The sequence below is a fragment of the Thunnus maccoyii genome, chromosome 18, assembly GCF_910596095.1.
Source record: "Thunnus maccoyii chromosome 18, fThuMac1.1, whole genome shotgun sequence".
Lineage (NCBI taxonomy): Eukaryota > Metazoa > Chordata > Actinopteri > Scombriformes > Scombridae > Thunnus > Thunnus maccoyii.
The window spans coordinates 8,834,660-8,846,929 of record NC_056550.1 but is presented as its reverse complement, the minus strand read 5'-3'; the positions used below and the strand labels follow the sequence as shown (position 1 = coordinate 8,846,929).

The 12,270-nt window shown below is 39.2% G+C and overlaps 1 protein-coding gene across 1 annotated transcript; it reads left to right on the top strand.

Annotated features, from left to right (window-relative positions):
- Nucleotides 1-4,859: 4,859 nt before the first annotated feature.
- il2rb (interleukin 2 receptor, beta) lies at nt 4,860-12,093 on the top strand. The gene is made up of 10 exons (XM_042392894.1): nt 4,860-5,168; nt 6,199-6,296; nt 6,722-6,866; nt 6,987-7,050; nt 7,225-7,318; nt 7,623-7,768; nt 8,321-8,492; nt 8,957-9,050; nt 9,135-9,213; nt 10,746-12,093. The coding sequence occupies exons 1-10, from the start codon at nt 5,164-5,166 to the stop codon at nt 11,508-11,510; spliced, it is 1,662 nt and encodes a 553-aa protein (XP_042248828.1). The 5' UTR covers nt 4,860-5,163; the 3' UTR covers nt 11,511-12,093.
- Nucleotides 12,094-12,270: the final 177 nt, after the last annotated feature.

Genomic DNA, 12,270 nt, shown 5'->3' with positions numbered 1-12,270 from the left:
TTCTCATATTCCACTATTTGGAATTTTAAACTTTTACACTCTCTGCTCTCTATTCCACTTTTAATTTGACCCACTGGACCCATCATCTTTAGGTGCTCCGTTACCATGGAAATCCCTCGCCAAGGACTCGTACATCAGCCACCCTCTGCCTGCCTGGCCTCCAAACCCCCATCTCTGGCATAGTCACAAGACAGATGAAATGGGTAGGTCTTTCATTGCTCTGCTCTGTTTCTTCTGATTTGTTTTTATTTTTTATATTTTTCACTGTTTATATTGTATGTTCTGGCTCATCTGCAGTCCGGTGGACAGAGAAAAACATTGTAAACTAGAAGCTCAACAAGATACTAACGGAAATGGAAAAAAAGGGTACCGCAAAATGAAGTCCTGCTTCCTACCTTGAGACCACAACACACACAGCGCACTTGTGATTCACACTTTGGAAATGCAAATACAACGTGTGATTTGCAACCGTACATGTTGTAAGCTCGCTGCTTAACAATAGACAAACAAGAGGAAGATTATGTTGAAGATGAAATACCACTAAAAAGATTATTGGTTAGACAAAAGATATTTGCGATATCCCTTTGGTTGAGGCTTAACCAAACTGTAATCATCTGGGTGCTACAGAGAGTGACTTGTATGTGTAAATTTATCTTATACAATTATAATAAAAGTAAATCTGAAAATTAATTGTAAACTATTCATCATTACATTCAGTTGTCTCAGAGATTCCTCCTCTTCTTCTACTTCAAGATGAATTAAGTGCATTCTAAAATTTACATAAACACACAGAAGTCCCCACTCTATTAATAATAAAAGGACTTAAACCGCTGAAAGCCATAGCAGTAGCTGAAGGGTTTATTGGTCTCTTTGTGTGATATGTATAGGTAGCAATACAGAGGTGGTTTGAGTAGAAACCACTGAAACTTGTTTTTTGTCACAACCTGCTGTCTCTCTTTTCAAGTCACACCTATTAAAATATGTACCTGTAGTAGATATCCGCTCTCTACTACACAGAGAAAGGATGTTTTAAGAGACTGTATGAAGTCACTAAATTCATTCGTCTGACTCGACAATGCAAAAGCTAACGTTAGGTCAAGTCAGTGCAAAGCAGTTCTCACATCATATCAAATGAACTATAAAGAGATACTGAAAAATATTCATCACCTCTCCATTCTGAACTACACTGCATATTCTTAATGTGCCTGTTAAACTGTAATTCCCTCTTGCAGTGTGACTGAAAATCGAATTCAGTGTATGATTAAATACTTGCAAAACGGACACATCTACCGCAACTGCATTTTGTGTTTTGTGCTAATTACCATTTGTTATCACACTAGCATACTTAGCCCAACTAAGATGTGACCATGCTGAACATCATCGTGTTAGCATTGTCATTGTGAGCATGTTAGGATGCTGATGTTAGCATTTAGCTCAAAGCATTGCTGTGTTCCCTCACAGACATGCTGCTAGCATGGCTGTAGACACTTGGTCTGCTTAGTTTCACACGTAAGACCATTAGGCCTAGTGTTAACTGTTGTGACCGTGCTCGGCAGTTTCTCAATAATATGTAGCAGATTAATACACACCCTTTTACGTCACAGTATATTGAGTCAAATCTGGCTCCTGCTTACAGGAATTGTACATATTTTAGGGTTTGGCTTCTCAATTAGATGAGTCAATAAACTGTTAAATTGAGAGTGTCAGTAACTTGACTTAACTTTCTTTAAGCAGGGCTTTTTTCCTCTGGAAATTAGCGCTATATTCATTGTGTAAAATTCAAGTTCTGTCATGTTTTTATAGAGTTATAGGTCTTGCTATATGAGTGTGCCCTACCTTGTTATTTTTCTCACCTCCTCCCCTCTGAGCGCCACCCCCCTCCCCCCCACACACTTCTTTGTGGTCTGCTGATGGAGACTGTTTTCTTGTTGCCTTGTGAGCAAAAACATCACCGTGGTCGTCTTAGCAGCCTCCCGCCTCAGGCACGGTGGACTTTGACCTTTTGGCAAGTGCTGTATCACATAATACACTCCTCATCCTCTGCTTGCTTCTACCCTCCCCTGCCCTTGTCTCTCTTGTTACCACTGCTCGCTGATGCTGACATCTAAGTAACTACAGGAACAAGTGGGAGTGCATCAGGTCACCCTCTGGCCTACTGCAGGCCTTAACCTACTCAAGCATCAAGGCAGCTGCTGACTGCTTTGTTCAAATGTGTTATGTTGCAACAGTTGTTGCTATATGCGTGAATGCTTTGGGGTTTGTAGGCTGATGTGCAGCATGGAAGAGTGTTACACAATGGCCTTTCATTGAACTTTGAAGACTGAGATGAACACTACTACTGTAGATACTAAAACATTCTCTAAACCTGCATTGATTTATTTTGATCTATTTTGTTTGATTTGCCATATAAGTTGCACTCACATTTTGACATTTGACTACAAAGATTTGAATGTAATTGGGTGAAAATACACACTTAGAAGTGTTTCTTTCTTTTGCTACTCCTTTCTCCATCTTGTAACAACCCCATTACCACCTTTCTCAGCCGAGCTGTCACAATCTACATCACAACTTTATTTTTCATATTCAATTCAAAAGAGTCTTACTACATATATTGTCGCATCACAGAGGCCCTGGCATGACGACCAAAGTGTGTTATTAAAGATTAGGGACTGTATGAAAATTATTTGTGTGAGGAGGGGGGCTGAACCTTATATTTGACTTATAAAAAAGAACCTCCCAAGAGTCATTAATATTTGGTTTGGATACTCCTCCTGACTTGGAGAAAATTGCAATACCCTCCACCCCAATTTCTCAACCTTGATTTCAAGCTTTTATATTAATAGAACAATATTTTTTACAGAGCCCAAGTTGCACATTAGAAGTGAATTTAGCAATTGCTAAAAAAATATGATAAACATAAGAAATGGTGCACTCTGTAATTTTATTTTTGAACCAAGAGCTACTAAATGAACAGTTATTATCACTGTCACTGAACAAGCTAACAGGGCACAGGCAGCAGCTCGTTTCAACTATTAATAGAACTGGTTGGGCTGTGCTGAACATGCAATCTTTAACATATGATATGTTTAACTTTACTATAGTTATAATGAAGAATAAAGTGAAGACTACTGTTGGCTAGTGATAAAATGCTACATTCTTTAGTGCAATAATGTTCAGTCCCTACTAACTACTGACTAAGATCCACATCTACTGTTTCTTAAAACTGACACATTGGTCCAGTGGCCCTCTGGTTAACACATGAGCCACACCTGACCACAATGTTTGCAGTTCAATTTCCTGCAGTGGACGTGTGTTGCATGTCGTTCCCCGCCTCTCTTTCTCTCTCCCCTCATTTTCTGTCATCTCTCTACTATTGCTATAATAAAAGTTTAAAATGCCCCCCAAAATATAAATACAGAATTTAAACAAAGAAAAAATATTGAGCCCTGATAAAGAGACATGATTGTTGCATACGGCAATATGTTCTTATGCCTCCATACCAGGGACAGCTGTGGCTAGAGGCATTATGTTTTCTGGTTGTCCGTCCCATTCTTGTGAAAGTGATATCTGAAGATTGCCATGAGGCAATTTCTTCAAATTTAGCACAAACGTCCACTTGGACTTAAGGATGAACTGATTAGATTTTGATGGGCACAAGTCAAGGTCACTTTGACCTCACAAAACACTTTTTTGGCCATAACTCAAGAATTGATATCCCAATTATGAAAATGTTTCACACAAATGTTTAATAGGATAAAATCAGGTGAAGACATTTTACATGATGTTTTAGAGGTTGTAGCTTCTTTGCATTTTGCTTTCTCAAAGTACTTGTATGAGTCCACCCTCTTTACTACCTCTCCCTGGATAACAGCCTCCTGTTCTTCTAGTCCACTACAAGTGTAGTGTCTTTAAGTGAAGACAGCATGTTTCTCACTGGAAATTCCAATATAGTGATAACTTCTATTTCACCAAATTCCTTCGAAGTCTTCACTACAAAAATTATGAGTCTGGACAGACATGGATGTAAGTTTTTTTTAATAGTAAATCTTGCAAGAAAATTATGAAATTAAATATAAATGTTAGGCAAAAATCAGACTACCCTCCTTTACACAAAAAGAAAAAAATGCATAACCCTACTCATTTTTTGACCCCACCTACCCCATAATAATTTTCATACAGCCCCTTATGTATGAGAAACTTTAAAACTGTAAAACCATTTTGAGACACAGTGAGGTTGCAGATGGCGATGGACGAACAAACTGAATAATCAGAGGAAATCTCTTGAGGCCTGTGGCTATAGAAATAAGATGGCTGGTGACCTTTGAGTGAAGAGCAGGCTGCTGCTTTAACTTTTAACCGTCTTTCCTCTTCCTCTCTATAGAGGCACTTGGGTAGAATATATGTGTGGTTGCGGCTGTAACAGCAGCGGTTTCGACTCTGTACAACTTGTGCGTGTGTGTGTGTGTGTGTGTGAGTGTGTTTGCATCTTAAATAACCCCATGGTTCTAAATCTGGTAGGTTTAGCCTCTTTACTTCTCTGAATCTCCTGTTTTAAGATGAGTTTCATTGACATAAACCACTTCATAGGACAACTTGAAAGTTTCTCTTTATACAACCCACTTAACGTCATGATTGAAACAGGATGTGGTGTGCTTTGTATTTCTCGTCGTATTCTGTGCAATTAGTATCTTAAGAGCCATGATGGGGTCCAGGTAGCTGCTGGTGGTGAGCAAGAGGAGGTGCTCTGCTCTACAACAGCGCGGTACCCCCCCTCCCTCCCCCCTTTCACTCCGCTCCCCACCCCGGCCCGTCCTCTCTCACTATCACTCACATCTTCACGAGGCTTCCTGTAAGCCTCAGACAGAGGCTGTGGTTACAAGTGGAAAATGTCGCTGGGCACTTTAAAGAAGAGACAGGGGCGAGAATGAGGAGACAGAGGGATGAGCGACAGAAAGAGAGAGAGAGAGAGAGAGAGAGAGAGAGAGAGAGAGAAAATGAGAGAGGGAGAGTGCACAAGAGAGTGAGATAGTGATGTGTGTGAAGAGTAAAGAGGGATATAAAAAGACAGAAGAAAAGGAAATCATCTAAATTCGTGAGTCCGGCAGAGGAGATGACGATGTGTTTCCTCTCAGGGAAACCTGCTACCTTTACTGACCAAAACTGATGAGGTACAGTATCACTTTTTTTTTTTTAATGATGCTGTTTTAAACTAACAACACAAGAATAATGTGCAAAGTTTCTTGTAACAAGTTGAGTCTACATATTTATGTATTTTAATGAATGCATGTAACATATGATCATTTTAGTGTCTTTAAGCAGTGGCTCCTACTGTTGAATTACATTAGATGATATAAGTTTCCTTATCGGCTGTTTTTAGTCAGACAGAAACTAGTGTTTTTTTTTTTTCCTATGTTAAAATACGAATATCACTTACAGTGACACATCTGCCCTTTTGTTCCTACTCAATTCAGACTTTGATGGAAAACAAAGCAGCAACAACTGTCTTTGAAAAAGTCCCCATTCTTTGATCTATAGGCTTATACAATCAGAATCTCTACCTTTACGTGTTTAGCGGGCTTTTGTACATTCTACTTCATTTTATATCTTACAACTTCATCAGCAGGCATGCATGACCACTTGTTTCTGTACAGACTGTAAAACATGAAGTAAGCCACATTAAGTTAAACTAGGTATGACACTTTATAATTAGTCATATGGCTAACAGTCAGCTCTTAGTGCAGCACACAGTTGATACAGTCACAGTAGTGCAGCAGCACAGGTGCGAGTGTTTTCAGTCAAGTTTCATTTGCTAGCTACTGCCTTCTCAGGATGAGTATTTAGTTTGCTCAACTGTGGATGTCGTATTTCTTCACTCTCAAAAGCTATATAGCACGGTGCTGATGATGGGTGGAGTGTGCAGTTTCAATTTCCAGGTGACAGAAATGAGTTTCTCTCCATTTAAGAAATGATACAATTTAATGTAGTTATTGTAGGGTCAAAACCATCACTTTTAGGGTTTATTGGGGAAAAAAAGGCTTTAAGTTTACAAGGTTTTACACACATTCAACACTTTTACTCAGGTATACTTGTAGTGCTGTTTCTTGATTAAACATGTATAGAAAATGTTTGTTCCACTCTGAATATGTTGATGTACAGTATTTAGCGTTATTGATATGTATTGATTCTCTCTGTTCACAGTCATATCGTGGTCATGGCCATGAAGATACTGTGGTCTTTGTATGTCCCGGTGGTTCTGTTTTCACTACATGCAGCCCACTCTCACAAAGACTCACAAGGTATAACTTGATTATGGTCATAACTGAAACTACGTGGATTGTGTTTGATAATGTGATAACGCGGATACTGTAAACCACATGTAAAGCAAATAATGCACTTTTTTCATTCATTGAGCTTTGCCAATCTGCTATAGTAAATTAGTTATTTGCTATGTGCAGCAGCACAGTTTTTTGGGGGTTTGTCAGCTTCAGTGCTTCATTTTCTGTGTCACTGCAAGTCAAAATGCATTTTTCTCTGAATTATTATTAAACAACTATTTTAAAGTAAATTTTACAGATTTCACTTTAACCTTGCTATTGCTCTAAGTGCGTACGGAGATCAGCCTATCTGAATGTCGGACATGAAGGACAATGACACTGATAAAGAGACACCATCTTTATCTCTTTCTCTTTATCTGTCTGTTGTTATGTCTTTGTCACTCAAGGACTCTCCTGTGTAAATGACTTTGTCAACAATGTCAGCTGCACATGGAACGGCTCTCTGACGGGTCCTGGTGTGAACTGTTGGATCTCTGGCTGGCGGAAAACATGGATCTTTGTGGAAGATGAGACACAAACCACTGCAATAATGTAAGATATGATTATAATGATTACTGCTTACCAGTGTTCTCCTCTAAAATATAACTTCTTTCCTTTATTTGGAGATTCAAATCTGCAGCTGATTTGATGTTTTTAATTTTTTTATCCTAGGCAAAACTGCAAGCTGAAACAATACAAAGACTCTCTTCCAGGCTGCAGTTTTGTCTTTGAAAAGGTATGTAAGTTACTAACGTGAGCCAATAATGTGATGGTCTAAAATTATCATGGATTTGCCTGTCTTTTGTATTTTTAGATCAGCCATTATAATAAAAGTGTTATCAGGAATATATTGAAATGAATAAAAACACTTTCTGTCCTCGCTGTTTAATGGCTTAATGGGTCCTTCCAGAAATTCAGCTGTGCTGATGTCTTGCCCAACATCACCATGAAGTGTAATGGCACGTTGGTGGGGAAGCTCACAAATTATGAGCCGTGCTATCACAGTGAGTGGCTTTTACTTAGTTCAGTTTACACAAATTTTGTGAAATTTTTGACTTCATTTCTCATTCTTTGCTAGAAAATGTAATGCACTACTTCAGAATGTTTAGGAGGCCATCTGAAACATGTTATGACAAAAAAGGCAGTTTCTGTAAATTTTTTGCTTTCAAAGAAGTATTAAACAGAAATAATTGGTCAACCTTTTTTTACATCAGGAATTAATGAATTGCACCTTTTTTCTTTGTGTATATGTGTCCGTGTGGGTATTTTTGTACACATACATGTTTGTATATACGTGTGTGCGTACAGTTAAAATACACCCTCCAAGCGCTCCTAATATCAGCAGCACTGATGATGAGATCTTGATATCATGGAGTCAAGGCAGCCCTCTCTCCGACTTCTTAAAAACCTTTGACTTCGAAGTACAGATCAAACAGAATCACCAGACATGGCAGGTGAGTGTGAATACATGTGAATGTATGCATGTACATCTGGGTGTGTATGTGTTTGTATATCCATTTGTCTATGCATAGATAGACAGGCTGAGATAGAGTCACATAAGTTGCTTTGACCACCACAAAACACTTTTTTATCTTCAAACCCAAAAAGGTTCAACACAGATAAAGAAAGATCTTTTTTTGGTAGGAACGCAAGGCTGGCAGTGGTGTTACTATTACTATTACTACTATCAATCATTTTGATTAACCTTCATGTCATGCATATAATAATGTTGTGCAAACATCAGCTTCTCATAAGTTATATAGCTGACACTTCCTCTTCCACTCATCTTCATTGGTCTCCATGTTGCATTCTTGTATTTATTTGGTTTAGTAGTCTGGTTACAGAAAATGCACCAGCGCTAGGTTTCACATATTGGTCATACAAATGCTAATTCCACAGAACTGACGCTATTCATGATTTAACTCATTTTGACAAATAATTTGAGATTCTGGTTGTTAAGATACACCATAATTTTGATATTGTGCCAACTTTGCATTCATCATCAGGAGGCCAGGATTTTTCCCACAGAAGAGCAAAAGCGTAGAATACCTGCTTCGCAGCTGAAAGAGATCTTCCCTTTGTGGGAGACCCTCCAGATCAGGGTTAGAGTCAAGCCCACTGACAGGCCAAATAGCCACTGGAGCAACTGGAGTCCAACAACAGAATGTCAGGATCAAGGTAAGAATGGGAAAAACATTTTGTATTTCCAGGTGGTTTGATTGACAACTAATCCAGCTCACTGGCTTTTTTCACATCAATCTCTACAGGATTATAGTTCTCATTTAAACTGGGAAATATATGTACCTTCTGGGATCCCAAAATGATCCCAGACCAGCTGGGAAATGTAGTTGTCCAGTCTGGGTTCAGGGTCTTCACCAAGCAAAGGCAAAAAGCAATATGTGGGGTTGTTTCCCTATACTGTAGAACTTCTACTGTAGAATCAGACACAAAAGCTGCATTTTAAACTCTTGATGAAATAGTTTGAAGAGCCATTCTTCTCCTGAATGGTTTGAACATGTTGTCATGACAAGACTGTGAAAACAAAACAAACAAAAAAGTACAGACAAGAGAGAGAACGAAAATAACTGATTAGGTAATATTATGTTTGCATGTATTTTGCAAATTGTAACATCAGCACTCAGTTTCAGAGTCGTGGTTAATGCAGTTTGTGATGGTCAGCTTGGCTCTTGTCATCGTGGTAATGGTGCTGCTTTACTGGAGATGCGTGAGCAGGGGGTGAGTATACTGTAGGCTGTGTGTGTGTCTGTGTTTGTTTGCATGGAGTATGTCTTATCTAATAGCACTTTCATGCTGTTTCAGGCTCCTTGCAAGCAAGCCAGTACCAAACCCTTCAAAATACTTCCACACTCTCCACTCTGTCCACGGAGGAAATCTAAAGGTAAAAATAAATGTTTCTAACCAAACATTAAGCCTTTTGCCGCTATATCTTACTGCACAGAATATTTTGACACATGTGCTTCACAGACTGCAGTTGTCAGCACAAAATTTCATGAACTATTCATACAAACAGGTTAAACAGGCAACACTTAAGTATACTTACTATTCTTCTTTCTTTATTTATTCTGTTGCTTTATTATGGTAGATGGATACAAATTACCCAATGTTCAGTTAATATTCAGATACCAATAGTAACTGAATCACCAGTACTCAAATACTAGCTAGTAACTGAGTGTTACAGTGGATAAACTTATCTCTTTCCAATATTCATCTGTAGTTTTTTCCTGAAAGTGATGCAAAACGTGGCTGTCATAAAGACTAAAATGATAAAAATGGGTTTTTACATCTGGGACGCAAGAAAGATTTTTTGTTTGTAATTCTGGCCATGTCTGCCCTCTTGCAATCGGAGTACCCCAAGTATCAATGCTGGGACCAGTTTTATTCTTATGGTATATGTTTACTCTTGGCTGCATCATAGGCCAGATAACCCTACAAACCTTCCCAGTGAAACAAGTTGTCAAACATATTAAAAATTTAATATCTGCAATTTTTCATCAATTAAATTCTTGTGAAACAAAAATCGTTTGTCTGCATTCATAAATTTAGTCTTGGTCCTTTGTACAGATATGTTTAAGAAGGACAAAACAAATTTTACACCTAAAGGTCAGTTCATTAATCATGAGGAGCACTAGGAAAGTTGTGTAATGTCTTCTGTGGCTCTGGAGGATCTTTGTCAAGCCTGAGAAAAGAAGGATGGTTTCATTATGAGAATTGTTGGATCCAGACTAAAAGTCATGATATCTCAGTCTCTGCTGCTTCAATTTTGTCTCAATATGTGTTTTGTGAGTCCCACAATGTTATGCAAATGTAATATTGAATTGCTGGTGTATCTCTTTAAGCTTTAACCTGTGCTTTTTAACCTTAAATTTAAATATCACATTAGCAACTGAATTTACAGTTTCATGTCTTGCCAGACACTACTGCTACTTTCTTCTAATGGGCATAAATGTCCTGCCAGCCTCTTCTTCCAAACAAGCAGGATCCTGCTTGCTGTACCCCCATTAAATAGTTAAGGAAGCAGAGCCTTTGCCATTAGGGTCCCCACAGCTCTTGAACAACCTGTCTGTCTATTTTTAGTTTGTAGTTTGGGTTTGAGGTCTCTAATCCGTTTTCTAATCTGTCCCAGATTAGAGATATCAGTTTTTAAACCACAAAAGAAAACAAAAAAACAAAGCAAAAAAACAGGTCACCAGCTACAGTTTCTTGGTGTTGTTTGTCTGTTTCCTCAGGCAACACTGACAAACATACACACGCTCAAACACACATAGTGCCTTCTGAAAGTCAGTGAGAAAACTTTACTTGCCACATTTGCTCTCAAATACACAATAAACACAAAATTTTATGAAACCTCTACTATAGCTTTTTCATTCTTCAGGTGTATTTTCTACCATAATTCTCTTTCTCTCTCCCCAGAAATGGCTGAATCCTCTGTCGGTTTCTGAATCATTCTTCACTGCCCAGCCATGCGACCATATCTCCCCGGTGGAGGTGTGTGAAAGCTGGGATGTGGTCCGCTCCACCTCTCCCTCCTCCAGCTCCACTACTGCCCTTCTTTACTTCAGGAGCTACCCCTCAGCTGGCTCTGACACAAGCGGGGTTGTTGACAATTCCTCTTCCTCCATTTCATCCGGTTTTTCCAACATGGGCTATTTCATGTCCAGCTCCTCCAGCAGCTCAGCTAGAACTCACCCCAGTCCTGCCTACTTCACCTATAAGGAGGATTTCTGCAATTTGCAAAACAGCCACAACCTTCACCTCTCCCTCTGCCCTTCCCTCACCACCTGTGAGAGCTTGAAAATGGAGCCACAGAGCCCAGACTCTGGCTTTGGCATCGGAGAGGAAGATGAGGAGGACAAGGAAGATAAAAGGGATGTAGTAGGGGAGGAGGTTTCAGATGATCACCAGAGCACTCCTCTTCTCATTCTACCTCTCCATCTTCCTTCCCGGATGTGTCCCTCCTCCATTCCTCCACCACCTCTTCATCCTCCCAGTCTAACTCAGATATCCTCTGATAGCCAACAGGTGGATGCAACTGTGGCAGATGCTAGTGGAAGCTATGCGGCTTGGCCTGTTGCTGGTTCCATGTACAGGTCTTCTTCCATGCCCGTGGAGCCCTGTAAAACAGGTTATCTCACCCTCAAAGAGCTACAGACAACGTTTAGCAATAAATCTATCTAAGAAAGTGTAGTGTATCTGGATGAATCCCTATGCAACCATTTTAAATTTAATTTCTGACTGATTGACCTGACTGATTATTTGTTCAGTCTAATTGTGGATGCAAGAGTGCCCGACACCATACATGGAGTGCTCTTGTGTGGTTTTAACTAAGAAAAATAACTATATAAAAAAATAACTGTTTTTCTGCTTTAAACCTGCATTGATTATTTTTTTGGCTACTTGGGGGAAGCAGGACAAGATGGAAACACAAAACTGACAAATTATCACTTTATAAAGTTAGCAGATTTGTTAAAATTGTAATTACACATCCAGCAGACATGGAGCAAAATTAGCATTCATTTGAAGCCATGTTTCTGGCCACCTGACAAATGCAAGTCCAGTGTTCACTCTCCTTTCAGCCCTGTTGCTTCTCTCAACCTACTCCTAAGAAATAAAATATCAGGCTCTTTAGCTGCTAAATGCTCCATTATGTTCACCAGCTAGCTGTTAACTGTAACCGGTCACAAGATTGTAGTCAACCATTGTAATCAACGTAGATTTTGCATTGTTTGTAAATTCTTGTTGACTCAATAATAAAATGCCATTTCAGAGTTGGATCTGTTTATTTGTCTTTCATTTGCATTTTAAAGGACCAGTGTATAAGATTTAGTGGTATCTAGCAGTGAGGTTGCACATTGCAACCAACTGAATACCCCTCCCCTCCCTCTCCTCCTCCAAGCGTGAAGGAAAACCTACAGTGGCCGCGAAACTTGCGAAAAAC

Excerpts from the sequence above, each read along its gene's own strand:
- il2rb (XM_042392894.1), top strand. Across the intron at positions 7,319-7,622 it reads TTATGAGCCGTGCTATCACA|TTAAAATACACCCTCCAAGC; the intron begins GTGAGTGGCTTT and ends GTGTGCGTACAG. Across the intron at positions 9,214-10,745 it reads TCCACGGAGGAAATCTAAAG|AAATGGCTGAATCCTCTGTC; the intron begins GTAAAAATAAAT and ends CTCTCTCCCCAG.